The 19199-nt window shown below is 44.1% G+C and overlaps 2 protein-coding genes across 6 annotated transcripts in view; one reads left to right on the forward strand and one right to left on the reverse strand.

Annotated features, from left to right (window-relative positions):
- Positions 1-19199, forward strand: part of Scp2 (sterol carrier protein 2) — a 91919-nt gene that overhangs the window by 1259 nt on the left and 71461 nt on the right. For 2 of the 5 annotated variants that reach the window (XR_013110527.1, XR_013110528.1), the window contains exons 1-2: positions 7885-8051; positions 14218-14275. Coding sequence is in view for 3 of the 5 variants with exons in the window: in XM_034503018.2 (XP_034358909.1) it covers positions 7983-8051; positions 14218-14275 (127 nt within the window). In the remaining 2 variants the exon portion in view is untranslated. Of the gene's footprint in view, positions 1-7705; positions 8052-14217; positions 14276-19199 lie in introns of those variants that run through there. The other 3 variants (XM_034503018.2, XM_076934505.1, XM_076934504.1) reach the window with 3 other exon arrangements.
- On the reverse strand, positions 12224-18216 carry LOC143442387 (uncharacterized). Its single transcript, XM_076934507.1, has 3 exons — positions 17325-18216; positions 16319-16452; positions 12224-16001 (listed from the first exon to the last, which is right to left on the reverse strand). The coding sequence occupies exons 1-3, from the start codon at positions 17431-17433 to the stop codon at positions 15888-15890; spliced, it is 357 nt and encodes a 118-aa protein (XP_076790622.1). The 5' UTR covers positions 17434-18216; the 3' UTR covers positions 12224-15887.

Below are 19199 nucleotides of genomic sequence, written 5' to 3' on the forward strand. Positions count from 1 at the left end.
CTGAACTGGGAGCTTCCCCACGCCCCTGCCCCCACCCCTCTTGCTCCTTCCCCCTTCTCTTCTCCACGGCCCAGTTCAGTCAGCTGGCCATGTTCAATCTGGATCCTTCCAGACGCTTCTGGCTGTGCTCTCCCTCATATCTACAATAAGCCATCTCCTCAAATATACTAGGAGCATTATGTCCTCATTTTTTTTTCCATGTGGCCATCAGATAGCATGTGAGGCCTAAGGCCTGGCTGTAACCTGCTTCTCTGATGTCATTTATAATTGCTTTGATGCTATAATTGCTTTATGGCTATAAAACTCTGTGAAACTGCTTCCATGTTGGAAGACACAGAAATGGGGTAATCGAGACTGTGTTCTCCTGGACAGTGGCTGTTTGTATTTTACTCTCCAGAACAAACTCTCTTGTTCCCTTTGAAGTAAGAGCTATGCTTTTTGTATCAACAATGCCTTTCACCTTCACTCCTTCACTTCCAAAGCAGTCTGGCTGGGCAGAGTCCTCTGCAGTTTCACCACTGTTAATGACACTTATCATTGCCAGGCACAACAATGACACAAGGTAGTTCTGTTTCTTTGTGTTTCTGTATAGGCCAAGGCAGGCTTGATCTCCTCCTTGTCCATTTCTGTCTTCCCAATGCTGAGATTACAGGCGTGTACCACCATGCTGCTTTTCACATCCTTATTAATTTGGTGTTTTAAAAATTATTTTTACATCTTACTTTATTTATCTTTGGGTGTCAGTATTTGTGTGCATGTATGTTTGCATATGCTATGGTACACGGTATGGCATTCAGAGAACAACTAGACGGTACTTATTTCTACTTTTTTTTTTTTTTTTTTTTTTTTTTTTTTTTGAGACAGGGTTTCTCTGTGTAGCCCTGGCTGTCCTGGAACTCGCTCTGTAGACCAGGCTGGTCTTGAACTCAGAAATCCGCCTGCCTCTGCCTCCCAGGTGCTGGGATTAAAGGCGTGCGCCACCACGGCCCGGCTTATTTCTACTTTTACCATACTCATCTCAGGTAGTCTGGCTTGGCAGCAAGCACCTTGGACTGTTGAGTCTTCTTATGGGCTCCTGGTTTTGTTTGTTTGTTTGTTTTGTTTTTTAGTTTCTTTGAATCAGGATTCAAACTGGAACCATAGAGTAGAGTTGGTGGACAAACTTTACATCTCCCTTCCCTTGTAAAAGCTATTCTTCCATTTCCCAGCTCTCTGAAATTCATCCATCTATCTTTGTTTGTTTGTTTCTCAAGACAGGGTTTCCCTGTATAGCCCTGGCTGTCCTGGAACTTCTTCTGTAGACTAGGCTGCCCTTGAATTTAGAGACCTGCCTGTCTCTGTCTAGCAGTGCTAGGACCAAAGGTGTGTGCCACCATGTCTTGCCCCTTGCACTTTGTTTTTTGATGTTGTGAGTTCTAGAGATGGAACTTAGGTCGTTGTGCATAAAGCTGAGCCATATCTCTCCAGCTCTATGGTTTTGAGATAGGGTCTCATCCTAGAGCTCTGGCTGGCTTAGAACTTGCTCTATAGACCAGGTTGTCCTTAGACTTGCAGCTCTTTGTCTGCCTCTGCCTCCTGGGTGCTGGGATTATAGGCATAAATCATCATGTTGGCTTTGTTTTGCTTACTCCATCAGTTCTAAGTATTTGAGATCATATCATTTGCTACCTTGGTTCTTTCTCAATTCTCTCAGCATTTATTAGTAACCATTTTCTTATCCTTTCTCTCACCTTTAATGATGTCTATTTTGAAACCAGTATCTAGTGAACATCTAGTATTTGTTGCATAACAATTTCTAAGAAATTCTGTTGGAAAGCCAGCGCAGTGGTGCATACTTTTAATCTCAGCACTTAGGAGACAGATGGATCTCTGGGTTCCAGGATAGCCAAGGCTACACAGAGAAACCCTATCTTGAAGAGGAGGAAGGGGAGGAGGAGGAGGAGGAAGAAGAGGAAGAAGAGTAGGAAGAGGAAGAATAGGAGAAAGAGGAAGTTCTGTTGGGTTTCAGGGAGGTGGCTCAGTTGATAAAGTGCTTGCCATGCAAGCATGAGGACCTGAGTTTGCTTCCCAGCACTCAGGTAAAAACTAGGTGCAGCTCCCCTATGATTCTGTGTCAGAGAGCAGAGATACACAGATCCCTGTGGTTTGCCGGCCACTCAGTTTACCCAAATTGTTCAGCTCCAGGCTCAGTCAGAGACTCTGCACACAACAATAAGGCTGAGAATACTTGAGGAAGACACCTCACTTTCACCTCTTCACACACACACGGAGAGGACGAAGGAGAGAGAAATCTGAATTTGATTTGGTTGGTGGCTGTGTCTGATTCATAAATCACATTGCTGTCTTTATCAGCAATTCAGACTTTCAAGAACAAAATACCCCTTTAGTTAAGTGTCTTACCTGGTGCTAGGTTCTAGAGAGCCATAGGAAAAGTGGAGACTCTTCCCTCCATAGTTCTGGTTTACAAAATAGACTCAGAATACAGATTTTTGAACTAATGATGATGATGATGGTGATGATGATGATTTTGGTTTTCTGAAACAGGATTTGTTTTTGTGTAGCCTTGGTTGTCCTGAAATTCATCCCATAGACAAGGCTGGCCTCAAACTTAAAGATCCAAATGCCTCTGCTTCCTGAGTGTTGCTGGGATAAAGACATGTACCACTACTGCATGGCTTCTTCTTCTTCTTCTTCTTCTTCTTCTTCTTCTTCTTCTTCTTCTTCTTCTTCTTCTTCTTCTTCTTCTTCTTCTCCTTCTCCTTCTCCTTCTCCTTCTCCTTCTCCTTCTCCTTCTCCTTCTCCTTCTCCTTCTCCTTCTCCTTCTTCTCATCATCATCATCATCATCATCATCATCATCACTATTACTAGTGTGTCTCTGTGTGTGTGTCTCTCTGTCTCTCTGTGTGTGTCTCTCTGTGTCTCTGTCTCTGTCTCTCTGTGTGTAGAGAAGAGGTGAAGGTGGAGATGGAGACAATGTTCAGCTTGGTTCTCTCCTTCCACCATGTGTGGTCTGGGGGGGGCCAGACTCAGGTAGTCAAGTTTTGTCAGCATTTACTTTTATCTACTGAACCATCTGACTAGCTCTTATGCTAATATTAAAAAGAGATTTTATTTTCATTATTTTAATTTTGTGTATGATGGATAGTTTTATGTCAACTTGGCAAGCTAAAGTTATTTGAAAGAAGGGAATCTCAGTTAAGAAAATGTGTCCATAAGAGGCTGTAGACAAGCCTATAGGCATTTTCTTTTTTCTTTTCTTTTCTTTTCTTTTCTTTTCTTTTCTTTTCTTTTCTTTTTTTCTCAGACAGCCCAGGCTGTCCTGGAACTTACTCTGTAGACCAGGCTGGCCTCGAACTCAGAAATCTACCTGCCTCTGCCTCCCAAGTGCTGGGATTAAAGGCATGTGCTACCACTGCCCGGTTGCATTTTCTTAATTAGTTATTGATAGGAGAGAGCCCAGGTCATTCTGAGTGGTCCCTTCCCTGGGCTGGTGGTCCTAGGTTCTATAAGAAAGCCAGCTGAGCAAGCCATGAGGAGGAAGCCAGTAAGCAGCACCCTCCATGGCCTCTGCATCGGCTCCTGCCTTCGGGTTCCTGCCCTGTTTGAGTTCCTGTCCTGACTCCCTTGGATGGTGAACAGCAATGTGGAAGTGTGAGCCATAGTGTTTCGTTACAGCAATAGAAATTCTAACTAGGACAGTGTGTTTGTAAATGGGTCTGTGTATGTGCACATGCTCTTAACCACTGACCTGTCTTTCTAGACCCTTTTTGATGATTTTTAAAAAGATTTCTCTATTTTTTATGTATATGAGTGCTCTGGCTGCATGTACACCTCCATGCCAGAGGAGGGAATCACATCCCATTGTAGATGGTTGTGAGCCACCATGTGGTTGCTGGGAATTGAACTCAGGACCTTTGGAAGAACAGCCAGTGCTCTAAACCGCTGAGCCATCTCTCCAGCCCTCTTTGTGCTGATCTTTAAAATTGTATATTTACTGTTCTTAGTAAGATGCATATGAATCTCCACTAGGCCTTTGGAAATAGTGAAAATGATTTATGAGCTATGGGCTCCTTTGTTCCATTCTCCTGCCTTCCACAAGCCTTTTCTTATAGTATTCCAGAGAGCAGCCAGTCTCAGTTTGAACTTGGCTTTCCCTCAGAAACAGTGTGCAGAATGCAGGAGTGCTCACAGATAAGCACTGGGGAAACCAGGAATGTGAACCACACAGAAATTTCTCCTCAGTGAAGGAAATGAATACCTGTTTTCCATGCCAATGGCTGGGAGTAGATATTGTTAATTTTCTGGTGACCTTTGCTAACTGTAGAGCCAGGCCTCACCCAGACCCCCAAGACTGTTTCTCCTAAACTCTCCCTCCCTAAATCTTTCTCTGTAGTTTCTCAGCCAATAGAATCCATCTTCAGGGGAGACATCACATGTACTTTATACCCTGGTGACCTCTATCAGCCAGAGACCGCATCAGATCTTAGACCCTTAAGCTATAAAACCCATCTTTATGGTAGAAATCACATGTATTTTACAACAGTTTTTGGTGTAGTTACATATTAAGCTTTACTGTGCATATGGGACTGAGATAATCATTACCAGAGAACATTTTTTCCAAAATTATATTGTACTTAAATGTGTCTAAAATAAATTGGGCTGGAATCAGACTCCAGAAGTTTGAACCAGAACTGACTAAGTTGAGTTTTCCTTCTTACCTCAGGCAGATTGTGATGCTTGCAGGGACCCCATGACGGTGGATTCAGTTCTTACCAAGTCTGCTCGGTGTTCAGCATCAGAACCGAGAGGTTATTCTTTGTTGCTTCCTTATAGCAATCCTGCTCTGCTTCCTCCTGGATGCTCTCCAGTGTACCTGCAACACATGTCCTCAGTTCCCCTGCTTGTATCTCAGCTATCCTCCTCCAGTAGCCAAACGGAGTTTATGAATACACACCCTTAAAGATTATTTTGTTTTATGTGTGTGAGTGTTTTAAATGTATGTGTGTATGTATACCACATGTGTGCCCAGTTCCCATGGAGGTCTGAAGAGAGCATCAGATATAATAGAAGTAGACTTCCAGATAGAACTGGACTTTCAGTTGTGTCCAATGTGGGTGCTGGGAACGGAACTCAGGTCCTCTGTAAGAGTAGCAGGTACTCTTAGCCACTGAGCCATCTCTCCAGCTCCAAATGCCCACCCTCTAGCAGTCTAAAAAACGATAATAAGAGGTGTCTTTTTTAAAAAAAAAAAAAAAATTATTTATTTTACTTATATGAGTACACTGTAGCTGTCTTCAGACACACCAGAAGAGGGCATCAGATCCCATTATAGATGGTTGTAAGCCACCCTGTGGTTGCTGAGAATTGAACTCAGGACCTCTGGAAGAGAGCAGTCAGTGCTCTTAACTGCTGAGCCATCTCTCCAGCCCCAAAAGGTATCTTAGAGACAGTGAGTGTTGTTATGGCTAAATGATGCTTTCTGCCATGGAGATCTATGAGGGGCTCCTACTATAGGTTCCGAGGGTTAGAAAGGATCTCAGAGCTGAACAGTGGTGGCATGTGCCTTTATTCCTCGCACTTGGGGGGGGGGCAGAGGAAGGTGGATCTCTATGGGTTCAAGGGCTGCATGGTCAGTTCTGGGACAGCCAAGGCTACACAGAGAAACTCTGTCAAAAAGAAAAAAAAAAAAAAAAAAAAAAAAAAAAAAAGCCGGGCAGTGGTGGCGCACGCCTTTAATCCCAGCACTTGGGAAGCAGAGACAGGTGGATTTCTGAGTTTGAGGCCAGCCTGGTCTACAGAGTGAGTTCCAGGACAGCCAGGGCTACACAGAGAAATCCTGTCTCGAAAAACAAAAAACAAAAAAAAAACAAAAAACAAAACAAAACAAAACAAAAAAAGAAAAAAGAAAAAAGAAAAAAAGAAAAAAAAAAAGGACCAGAAATCTTATACACATGAATATACAGTCCATACAGTTAACTCCCCCCACCCACTTTCTCTATTCTATGTTGCGTAGGTTGGTCTCAACCCTCGAACTCAAGCTTTTGAGCTCTTGGCTCAACTTGCGAAGTAGCTATTACAACAGGTCCGCCCCATAGCAACTGGATTTCACCTCCAGTTTTCCTGGCGGTTGTATAGTACAGAGTCACTAGAGCACCAGATCAGTGAATCACTGCTCTTAGAGGAAACACAGGATTAACTTTCTGAGAGTGTCACAATTCTGTCAAGCAAACAACACAAGATAGTCCTTGTTTTGTGTATAAAATTATCGTTTACGGATTTGTTAATAACGAAGCAAGGCTAATAGCGCTATTCTCCTCACTAGGTTTGTCAACACTATAGAGGACGCTGGAACTATGTGTGTGAGCAGTTGTAAAACAGCAAAACCTTCAACAAAAGCACAAGAAGGCAGAAATGCAAAAAAGGGGAGGTACTGGAAGGACCAAGTGAGACCATGGAAATCATGGGTTTGCAGTGTGAGAACCTGATTACGATGGTAGATCTCGTCCTAGTCCCACTACAGCTGAGAGTACGGTTTTGGGAAACAAACTGTTTATCGCCTCAAGTGTTGATTTTAGGCTAGCTGATAAATACAGACTCTTCAAATAACAGTCAACAGGTTAAAAGAACTTCCAACCAGTTAAGTTGAATGATGATGATGTATCTGATTTTTTTTTTTTAAACAGAGACTATCTGCATATCTCTGGCTGTCCTGGAACTGGCTATGTAGACCAAGCTGACCTTAAACTCACAGATATCCACCTGCCTGCCTCTGCTTTCCCAAGTGTTATGATCAAAGGTATGCTGACCTTGATACACACACACACACACACATACACACACACACACACACACACACATATGAACTTTTTTTTGAGACAGAGCCTGAACCAGGATGGACTTGAATTTGTTTTGAGGTATGGTCACCAGAAAACAACACACAGACACTCTTAAAGCTAAAGATAAAGTTCGTATTGCTGGCTCCTGGCTGCAGAAGATACTTGTCCAAATCATGCAGCCCTGGTTCTTTGTCTTTTATGTACAAACTCCACATTCTGGTTGGCATACTTCAGTTAGCAAGAATAATTAGCAAGAAACAGAATTATGGAAGCCAAAAAGTCAGGTTAGCACATTTAGAGACTTTCCTGGTTCCAGGAACTATGGACCAGGTCTTTGGTAGATTTGGTCTTTGTACCACTTTTGGCAGGCGTTGGGGCCTACTTGCTGTTTTTAAATTCAGAATAGTTAACTCTAACTTGGAGTCAGTTGTGTTAAGGTCTGGGAACTTGCTAAAAATTCACAGAGATCGATCCACCTACTTCTGCCCCCTGAGTGGATTACAGGAGCTCACTGCTATGCAGAGGGTTTTTTGTTTGTTTGTTTATTATTTATTCATTCATTTGTTATTGTTGTTTTTGAGACAGGGTTTCTGTGTGTGGCTCTTGCTGTCAAGACCAGCCTGGTATCAGAGATCTGCCTACCTCTGCCTCTCGAGTGAGGTTATTAAAGGCGTGAACCACTAAGCCCTGATCTGATTTAATTTTTAAAAACATCTGACTTTATTAGTGTACATCGTGCTTTAGCTCATATACTGAGCGCTGTAACTACCCTCACAGGTACAGAACGTTTCTAACACTCTAAAGAATCTCCACAGGCTTCTGAGATTCCTCTGAGGCCAGAGCTTCCATTTCAGGCCTTCCCTCTCTCACTGTAAAGAGGGGAAGCACAGAAACTGAGGCCTCCTTGATGAACTGCCTGAATCTAGCACAGCAGGTCAAACGCCCTTATGAAGGACTTGGCCAAAGGACTGTCGCGCATGCGTAGATGCTCTACATTGCCTCCTTCCGCCAGGTTCCCGTAACGCGGCCCCGCCCCCGACGCCGCGGCCCCGCCCCCGACGCCTGGGGCTGGGACAGCCGGACCTGAACCGGCTTTGGTTCAGCAAAGCCTCTGTCTGTAGAGGACCTTGTTTGCAGTCGTAGCCATGCCTTCTGTCGCGTTGAAGTCTCCGCGCCTGCGCCGGGTGTTCGTGGTCGGCGTTGGCATGACCAAGGTAAACAGAGCTGTGAGCAGCGAGAGATCTGCTTCTGTTATTCCCGGCAGCCCGAGGCGACGGGGAAGCAAGGCAGGGGGAGGTTACAGTCTGCGCTGCTGTCCCTTCCCTCCAGAGAGACGACTCTAGGGTGTATAGATGCTGTCACTAGAGTCGCATGTCGGCTTGTTCTCTCAGCCGTTTTTTTCTTCGCCTTCCTGTTTGCCTTTTCTAGCTGTTTAGTCTGTGAAGGAGCCCCCAACACAACACAAAACTCACACTTCCCTAGATTCTAAATCCGGAGCTAGTTGTGAGCATTAGGAGACGCAGGCAGAATTGCTGCGGGTTTGGGATCATAGAGTACTATGTAGCATGACCTTGTTTCACATAACAAAGCAAACCAAGCCGACAAACAAAGCAAAACAAACCAACCAACCAACCTTTGGAGCTTGGACAGAGGCCAGGCTGAGAGAAAGACAAGATCGTGAATGCCACCAGCTCTGTAATGGCTTAAGTGCCCTTCTCAGATAGCAGCAGGTGTGACTGTGGGCTTCTAGTTGGGAGCTAATAGATGCTCAGCTCTTGACACTGGTACAGGTTCCCTTGATTCTCTGACCTTATTGCTGTTTCGCTGGGTCTAAGACAACCGGAAGCTTCCATAGCCTTTTCTCCCAATACTCTGACTCGGCTCTATGCTCTAGTAATGCCAGGTTACTTGTAGTTCTGTTTTAATCGGTCTGCAGCTTTGTATCTAGTGGCACTAATTGCACCAGCTGACTTTTCCTGGTTAGCATCTTTGTTCTCTTAAAGGGACAGTTTAGATCTTACCGTCCAGAAAACCCTTGATTATCTTGGCTTTCTCACAGAGCCTTCAACTTAGCTCTAATTCACTTTGATGCGCTGGAATTCTTTGTTTAGATGACTATATTCTCCTAATGTATTGCTACAGGGTGGGTACCACAATTATTCACTGCTGTATCACCCACAATGGTAATCACTTGTGCCGAAAGACAGTGAATGTTAGTTGATTGATATTAGATGGATGGACTTTGTGAAAGAGTTACTGTGAAGAATCTTTTTTTTTTTTTTACTGTAAAGAAAAAAAACCTTAAATTTTATATTATCTTAGTAGCAGATGAGAGCACATAATTCATTCAAAACCTGCAAATAGAAAAGCCGACTAATATGTTATAAAACTTAAAGAACATCCCACTGTTTCTCAGATGGGAGCGTCTGATATAGTAAGTAAATGGGTAAAACTTTCAAACGTATTCTCTAGAGGTTTTTTTTTTGTTTTTGTTTTTGTTTTTTTTTTTTTAACAGTATCTTATATGGCCCTGGCTGACTTTAAACTTCTGATTCAGCCTCTCAGACTTCTCCCCTGCTGAACCTGTAGGTGTCCCCTCCCCCCATGCCCTGCAAGTATTTTAAAGGGCCTTCCATTGGTTGGTTAATGTTTGTTTATATGGGCTGTATAGAAGAAGACTAGTTTCTGGGTGGGGAAAAAAAGGCATTTTTTTTTTTTCTAGTTGGGAGGTTGAGATGAAGAGGGCATTAATATTCCTTAGGGAGGAGGAAAGAAATTAAAGGTGGTTTCATCATTAAAGCATATATGCAGTACATATGCTATGTGTTATTTGTGAGGGTGACTGTGACAAAAATGAATAAAAGCAAAATTGGGCTGGGAATGTGACTCACTTGGTAGACTGCTTGCTAAACATGCATGAAGCCCTGGGTTCCATCCCCAGTTTGCATAAACCAGGCATGGTGTTGTACACCCATCCTTTCAGCATTCAGAGAGTGGAGACAGGAGAATCAGAAGTTCAGGGTTGTCCTCAGGTTCACATAACAAGTTCAGAGCCAGTCTGGCTTATATAAGACCTTACCTTAACCAAAGAACAAGAGCTGGCAAGATGACCAGTGGGTGAAAGAGCATCCCATTAGGCTTGACAGCCTGAGTTTGGCCCCTGGTCCTCACATAGTGTGAGCGTGCTTACTCTTATATGTCCTCTGTCCTCCCCATGTGTCCTGCAGCCTAAGTGTGCCCCTTACACATATACACACATACTTATACATTAACAAACTAAAGATACATTTATTTTATAAATGTAATATTTGTATTTTATATAATATAATTTTTATAAATAAAATTTATTTATTTATTTATTTATTTATTTATTTAGAGACAGATTTTTCACTGTAGCCTGGGCTGTCTTAGAACTCACTCTGTAAACCAGATCGGGGTCAGGGGAATTATTTGAAATGATTCCAGGAAAAAGTCAGCTTGTTTTACTATTGTCTTGTGTGAGACTTAGTAGATGACAAACTTCATTCATGCCCAGAAACCTTAAATAGCATTAAATAACATTTAAAAAGGTTAATGCCAGGCAGTGGTGGCACACCTTTAATCCCAGCACTTGGGAGGCAGAGGCAGGTGGATTTCTGAGTTCGAGGCCAGCCTGGTCTACAGAGTGAGTTCCAGGACAGCCAGGGCTACACAGAGAAACCCTGTCTCAAAAAACAAAACAAAACAAAACAACAACAACAACAACAAAAAACAAATAAAAAAGGTTAATGTTATTGTGTGTATGGTGTATTTGTGTTTGTGTGTCTGTGTGTGTGTCTGTGTGTGTGTGTATGGTGTGTGTCTGTGTGTATGTGTGTGTATTCAGTGGTGAGCATGCTGAGCTCAAGTGACAACTTTGTGGAGTTGATTTTGTCCTTCCATCTTTTGAGGGTTGTAAGGAATCAGGGTCACTGGGCTTATATGACAAGCGCCTTTGCCTGCTAAACCATCTTGCCAGCCCTGTTGAAAATTTTTGTTAGTTTAAATGTGTTGTTGGTCCTGAGGGTCAAGCCCAGTGCCTTAAACATGTCAGGAAACTGCTGTACCACTGAGTCGGGAGCCTAAGCTTCAAGGATAGGAAGTTTGAAGGCAGCCTGAGCATACGAGAGGCCCTGTCTCAAAAGTCCAACAAACAAACCAACCAACAGTGAAGGCACAGAAATACTGAAGTCCAGTGGGCAGTAGTAATGTAAGTATATAAGATTTTTTTATCTGTTAAAAGTGTTCCTAGCATTACTCCACAAAGAGGCCTAGACACAGTAACCAAATCTGTGCTATTCTAGATGCTAAGACTGAGGTCCTGAAATACCTTTATTTTTTTCCAGAGAGAGGGTCTTACTTAATTTCATTCAGGCCTCATACTCACTATGTAGCTGTGATTGACTTTGAACTTGTAATCCTCCTGCCTCTACCTCCTGAACATCCAGATTACAGATGTGTGTTATCATGTCGTGTTTCTGTGGTCCTGGAGATGGAACCCAAGGCTTCATGCATGTTAGATACTCTACCAGCTGAGGTAGACCTCCAGACTCCCAGACCCCTAGGACCCCTGAAATATCTTATATTTTTGGTTGTGAGCCTAGCCTTTAACGGCTGAGCCATCTCTCCAGCCCGAAATATCTTTTCCTATGTAGAGAGCCAGTTGGTTGGAGAATAATTACAAAATCTAGGTGAGATAAATGATCAAGATAGGTCTGATAAATTTTGTCATAATTAATTGTGAAGAAATCAGAGCCCCTTTGGGTTATGTCAAGATCCAGGTGCCAGCTTGACTAGCTGGGACAGTTGAACTTTGTGTGTGCTGAAGGCTAGAGGACAGCCTCAGGTACCGTTGAACTTTGTGTGTGTACATGTGTGCAAAGCTAGAGGACAGCCCCAGGTACTGTCCTCAGGCACCTCGCCTAGCTTGTTGCTTTGTCAGGGGGATCTCTGTCTCTGACTCACCAAGGTGGTAGGTGGCTAGCCAGTGAATTCCTGTGATCTGTCACCCCAGGGCTAGGGGTCATTAATAGATGACCAGCGTGGGCCTTACACAAGGTAAGCGGTTTTCCAGCTAAGCCACTTCCCTAGACCAACCATTTGACCTTTAAACATAATAACTGTAATAGATCAAAGTCCATCACATGTGGCTAAATACAGGTGTTTATATATTAAAAGCAAATCTTTGCAGGACATTGGTGAACCTATCTGTCTTCTTCAAACCTGGCAAATAAAGAGAAACAGTCATCTAGCTGTAGTTATTACGAGTGATAAAATTCAAGTTCCTAGGAGTCTTGTATCTGCTAGGCAAGTTCTCACTAAAACCAGAAAACATTGTTAACGAGGTAAGCATTGACATTAACAAAGGTGAGGTTGAGAATTTTTATTATAATTTGGAAGAGATGTATAACTCATAGAATTACTAATGTTTTGTTTGTTTTTTGAGACAGGGTCTCTCCACATAGCCCTGGCTACCCTGGAACTGATTATGTAGACCAGGCTAGCCTTGAACTCATGGAGATCTGCCTGCCTCTATTCCTGAATGCTGGGGTTAAAGGTGTGTACCACCACAACTGGCTAGAATTACTAATTAAAAATTTTTTAAGCCGGGCAGGGGTGGCACACGTCTTTAATCCCAGCACTTGAGAGGCAGAGGCAGGCAGATTTCTGAGTTAGAGGTCAGCCTGGTCTACAGAGTGAGTTCCAGGACAGCCAGGGCTATACAGAGAATCCCTGTCTTGAAAAACAAAACAAAACAAAACAAAACAAAAACAATTTTTTTCATTATTTTATTTACAAAATAAATTACCCCCCAATCCCTCTGAATTATTAATTTTTAAATTTTGTTTTACTTTGAAACAGGATCTGGTTAGTCTAGGTTGGCCTCCAACTCGCTATGTAACAATATCAACTCTTCAGTTCTTCATGAAGGGTTCGTTGGTATCAGATTCCACATCACAATTGATCGTAAAATTCTCTCTACTTGTTAAGTTTTACGTAGTATTAAAATGAGATATCCATGGCAGGGGATGTGGTTCAGTAGCAGAATCACCACACACCAAGGCCATGTTTTCTTTTTCTTTTTTTTTTTTTTTTTTTTTTTTTTTGAGACAGGGTTTCTCTGTATAGTCCTGGCTGTCCTGGAACTCACTCTGTAGACCAGGCTAGCCTCGAACTCAGAAATCCGCCTGCCTCTGCCTCCAAAGTGCTGGGATTAAAGGCGTGCGCCACCACCGCCCGGCCAAGGCCATGTTTTCTTGTTGTTTTTTGTTTGGTTGCCATTTTTGTTTTTGAGGCAGGGCCTCATCATGTAGTCTTGGCTAGCCTGAAACTTGCTATGTAGACCTGGCAGTCCTAGAACTCGCAGAAATCTGCCTCCTCTTCTCGACCTCCTGAGTAGTGGGATGAAAGGGGTGCAAGCCCTGCACAGCACACACAGACATGAACATTTTTTTAAAAAGTGAAATAATATTTAAATATTTATTTTTCTAATCGCATGTCTGTGTCGTACAGATTTATTTCATAGATTTATTGCATTGACTTCAATCAAACCAGTGTAAAACTAAAATTAAACTGCTGATGGGAGTAAGTCTCAGATATGAGTCTGTTTCTTGTTAAATCTGCTGTCAGCAGGAATAACAGAAATGTGTCCCTGTGGGTGCTTAGCCACCACACCTGATGACCTGAATTAGACCCCAAAGATTTGTATGTATGCTGGAGGACAGAACCACATCTTCCAAGTTGTCCTCTGGATGTGTACACAAATAAGTAAATGGGAGAAAAGATGGCTTCCTGAGAAGCCTTTCTTATTTTGTCTCCTAAAATGATAGATGTCTTTTCCAAATCACTCTATTGTTATGCTGGTGTTCCTGCCTATTTCACAGTAGACTGAAGCTCCCTAAGGGTAAGGACTGCAGGTTTTTGTGTTCAGAGTATAGGAACATGGCAGATGCTCAATAGTGTGTTTGTGTGTGTGTGTGTGTGTGGGGGTACCCTATGATGCATGTATTCTGGGTAAAGGTCAGAGAACAACTTTTGGAACTCAATTCTCTACTTCCATAGTGGGTTCTGAGTTCCTAGGATGTCAGATTTGTGCAGGAAACATTTCATTTATTGCCCACCCCTTGTCTTGGGATGGTGTCATATATCCCAGGCTGACCCAGACTTGGTGTGTAGCAAGCTTCCTGCTGGGATTACAGGCCTTGGCCACCATGTCTCATTACTTTACCAACTTAATCATATTCTTAGTGCAGTGTTTTTATTTGAATGAATAACGGAATGAATTTTTGTGATTCTGTTGTAAAAAAAACAAACAGAACCCTCAATACCTGTTTCTACTTATCATCCTCTTCTGTCTTCTAGTTCATGAAGCCTGGAGGTGAGAATTCAAGAGATTATCCTGATATGGCAAAGGAAGCAGGTAATAGAAAAATAATATTTTTGAACAGCTAATAGCTGATTGTGTGGTTTGTACTTATTCCATGAGTGGAGCGGCCTTGCAGGCACAAAAAGAAACAGTTTTGGGGACATGTGGCTTGCCCGTGGTGTAGTGGAAAGAGAAGGAAAAGACATGTGGGCAGTCTTTGTAGCTGTACAGCTAGAGCAGAGAGCATCATAGCCTTTCATGTGTTATTAAGCTGTGTGTTGGGATAGCATTCTACTCAACCTTAACTGTCATCTTGATACATAGCCTAGAGTCACCTGAAAAAGGAGTCTCAGTTGAGAATTGTCCAGGTCAGATTGGCCTGTGGGCATGTCTTGGGGGGCATTGACTGATAATGGATGTGGGAGGGCCCAGCCCATGGTGAGTGACACCATTCCTTGGGCAAGTAGTCCTGGGTTGTGAAAAAGTTGTCTAAGCATGAGCCTGTGAACAAGACAGAAAGAGCCCTCCAGCAGTGGTTCTCCATGGTTCCTGCCCCTTTAAGTCTCTGCCCTGACTTCCCTCAGTGATAGATTGTGAAATGAGGTTTAAGCCAAATAAATAAACCCTTTCCTTCCCTAAGTTGCTTTTGGTCAGAAGGTTTTACAGAAGGCACCTAGAACAGATGGTAAAGGCAGCCAGGACAAGAAAAGGAAGGTTGTTGTCTTGGTCACTGTTCTACTGTAATGAAGAGAATTAAATTTAGCAATCTCTGCCCAGTGGAGGGGGAGTCCAGATAAGGTGGTGGGGATCGAGGTATACACAGAGACCGAAGTGGAACTCATGGTGGTATCTAGGGTCAGGTTTGTTCCCAGTACTGAGGCTGGGATGGGGACTGGGGTAGGTGGCCCTTATTCTGAAAGTACTTTATTGGGGCCCACTGGCTGGGCTGGAAGGCTCTCTTTTTGGTACAGGGTCACAATGATGCCATCATCATAGCCATCTTTGTACAACCTAAGCCCCCAGTGTCTAGGTCTCCATGAGTCCTGTTTCCCTTTTTCTGTGAATGCCACTTTTAAGGTAGGGTACTGGAGCTGTCCTCCATTACAGTTATAATAAAAGTCTCCAATCTGGCCACTAGGCCTGGTGTAGTTGAGCAAAGAGAACTGGAGAAAGTCTCTGGAACTAGGGGACCACCATATGTGCCCTGAGGTTTCACAGCCCCACTTAGCACAATAGAATAATCTCACGCTTCTTTAGAGCACTCTCTGCCGGGCAGGCATAAAAGCAGGCCCCCAAAGCCTGTCCCCATTGTAGGCAATTGAAGAACTGGGCCCCTGATACAAACATATCTGGGAACCAATTGTCTGGGGGCCAGATGGAGAAGTTACTAAAAAGTACCCGTTAATATCCATCTTGGAGCATCCAGGTTACCTTAAAGGGTTGTTGTGGGTTGTTGTTTGTCTGAGAGGCCTCAGCAGTGGAGATGCAGCTTAAAAGGGTTATCAGTCTTCTCCAGTGTCCATTCATCTTTGGAGGGTTCAGGAGCTCTCCTCACATGAGACACATGGATCCAGGTGGAGATGCCGTCGACCTTCACAGCCATAGGGATTGTCAGCAACACCAGGTACGGTCCCTTCTAACGGGGCTCTAGGTTTCCAGCTCGGTGTCAGTGGACCAAGACAGAGTCTCTAACTTGGAACTGGTGTGGCACTTGGGGCTGAGTCACATCATAACAGTCTTCCAGCTGCTCCCAGATCTCCTTCTGTACCATCTCAAGGGCCTTCATGTGGGCAGAAAGAGATTTAGTAGGGATCCCCTCACCTGAGGGGAGGGCCCCTCCAACACCCAACTTGGGAGGGGTGCCCCATATAGGATCTTGAAAGGAATCATCTTAAATCTCCCAGGTGTGTTCCATGCTTGGAACAAAGCAAAGGGGAGGAGAGCCGTCCAATCTCTTCCGCCGGTCTCTAAAGCTAATTTTGTCAAGGTCTTCTTTAAGGTTCTATTCATCCTCTCTACCTGTCCTGAGCTCTGGGGTCTGTAGGCACAATGTAATTTCCAATTAATTCCCAGATGGGTGACAAGTCCCTGACTTACCTGGGCAACGAAGGCAGGTCCATTGTCAGACCCAATTACCTTGGGAATTCCAAACCTGGGGAAAATCTCTTCCAGGATCTTCTTGGCCACAATATTAGCAGTCTCTTTCTTCGTGGGGTAGGCTTCTACCCATCCTGAGAAGGTATCAACAAAAACTAGTAAATACCTGTTACCATATTTAGCAGGCTTGACCTAGTGAAATCTACTTCCCAATAGAGGCCAGGTCCATCTCCATGGAGCCATCGACCAGGCGGCACCCTTGAATAACCAGCATTAGTCATGGAGCAGGGTACACATCTCTCAACAGCACTTTGTGTTAGGTCTAATAACCCAAGCACATAATAATCAGATGCCTTCACCAAGGTCTTCAGATGTTTTGTCCCAAAGTGGGTCATCTTTTGGAGGCTCTGGACATACCTCTTCCCTTCTTAGTAGGGAAGGATAATCTTCCCCATGGCCCTTTAACAACTCTGTACTAGGATCTTCTTCTCCCAAAAAGCCCAGTTTCTCAATCATTTCCCAGTCTTCAGGGGAGTATTGCCACCGAGACAGGGCTGGGTCTCAGACACGGCTGGGTCTGAGTCTTTTGCTGGTCCCTGGGCAGGAAGTACCAGAGCCCCTTGGGCAGCTGTCTTTGCTTCTCGGTCTGCCATTTGGTTTCCTTTTGCTACAGCATCACGCTCTTTTTGATGTCCTGGGTAGTGAATTATAGCTACTTTCTTGGGCAGATGTATGGCTTCTAGGAGGCTTAAAATTTATTTATTCTGGATATCTTTTCCAGCAGAAGTTAAAAGCCCCCTTTGTCTGTAAATAGCCTCATTCACATGAGCAGTAGTGAAGGCATACCTGCTGTCAGTATAGATGTTGGTGCACTTCTGCTCTGATAGTCTCAAGGCTTGTATTAAGGCTATCAGTTCTGCCTTCTGGGCTGAAGTTCCTTCCGGCAGCTGGCTCGCCCAGATCACCTGTTTTCCATCTAACACTGCCACCCTGGCCCTCCTCTTACCTTCAGTCACAAAACTGCTTCCATCTGTATACCAATTCGGACACCCGGCCATGGTTGACTGGTCAAGTCTTTTCTGGTGCCTGTTTCTTTGGCCAGGATGTCCATGCATTGATGGGCAGGCATGGAGTCGTCTGTTTCAGGCAGCAGGGTGGTGGTATTTAAAATGGCTGGTGGGGCAAAAACTATTCTTTCAGTCAGCAACAGGCTTTGATAATGGGTCTTGCGAGCGTTAGTCATCCATCAGTCTGGAGGCTGCCTCACAATGCTCTCCAGTGCAAGGAGGGCTACTATGGTTAGCTGTTGGCCCAAAGTCACCTTGTCAGAGTCCTTGACCAGTAACTGCTGCTATGGCCTTCTAACATGTAGGCCATCCGCTGGTGACAGGATCAAGTTTCTTGGAGAGATAGGCTACTGGTTTCTTCCAGGGTCCTAAGGATTGAGTTAGCACCCCTCTAGCCACACCTGCCCATTCACCCACATAGAGGGTAAAGGGTTTAGTCACATTTGGCAATGCCAGGGCAGGGGCAGAAAACAGGGCTTTCTTGATCTCTTCAAAAGCCTGTTGATGTTGTTCAGTCCAAGTAAAGGTTCCCCCTTCTTTAGTTAGCAGATATAAAGGGACTGCCAATGTTGCAAACCCAGGAATCCACAGTCTACAGAATCCACCAGTCCTCAAGAATTCCCTTACCTGGCGAGGGTTAGTTGGAGCAGGGATCTGAGTGACGGTCTTTTTCCTGGCCTCAGTCAACCAGTGTTGTCCATCTTTAAGAGAGTACCATAAATAGGTTACCTCTTGCTGGCAAACCTGAGCCTTTTTTTGCAGAGGCCCGATATTCCAGTTCCCCTAGTTCAATAGAGCTCGGGTCCCTTGCAGTCAGTCCTCCTGGGTGGCAACCGCCAGGATAAGATCATCAACATACTGCAACAGAGTCACCTTGGGGTTATTGCTCCTGAAAAGTGCCAAATCCCGATGGAGAGCCTCATCAAATAGTGTAGGGGAGTTTTTAAACCCCTGGGGTAGCCGGGACCAGGGCAGTTGTCCAGTGGACCCAGTATCCAGGTCCCTCCATTCAAAGGCAAATATAAACTGGCTATTGGGATGAAGTCTTAAGCAGAAAAAAAGCATCTTTTAGGTCCAACACAGTATACCAGACTCGATCAGATGGTAAAGAGCTCAAAAGGTTGTAAGGGTTGGGGACCGTAGGATGCATATCTTGTACCCACTTATTTACCTCCCTCAAATCTTGAACAGGCCTATAATCATTGCTTCCAGGCTTCTTGACTGGGAGGAGGGGAGTATTCCAGGGGGATTGGCATGAGATCAAAATGCCCAATTGAAACAGTCTTTGAATATGGGGTCTAATTCCTTCCCTGGCTTTCTTGCCCATAGGGTATTGTATCCCAATGGGGGTGCATCTGTCTTAAGTTCAATTATTATGGGTGGTACCTTTTGGCCATGCCTATCCCTCCAGTTTCTGCCCAGGCTTCTGAGAATTCAGTCAGCCAGGTGTCCATTATGGAACCACGGGGTGTAGGTTCATACAATCTGTATTCTTCTTCTGTTTTTAGGGCCAAAATCACAGTTACAGGTTGTTCAAAGGTCACCTGTGGTCCTTCTTTGAACTGAATTTGTTCCTTCGATTTACTAAGTAAATCATATCTCAATAACAGGGTAGGTCATTCAGGGATGACCAAAAAGGAACGGATGACCTTCTCCTGCCCTGAGTCCACAGTTCGGGATGTGGTCCAGGGATACTGTCTATGTCCCATGGCCCCTATGACAGTAGTTTTCTTATCCCTCAGTCTTCCTAGGATGTCGGGGACCGCTCTATCAATATTGCAGCCTGCACTGTCAAAAGCCTTGGGGACTAACTT

This window comes from Arvicanthis niloticus, chromosome 5 (assembly GCF_011762505.2).
Source record: "Arvicanthis niloticus isolate mArvNil1 chromosome 5, mArvNil1.pat.X, whole genome shotgun sequence".
Lineage (NCBI taxonomy): Eukaryota > Metazoa > Chordata > Mammalia > Rodentia > Muridae > Arvicanthis > Arvicanthis niloticus.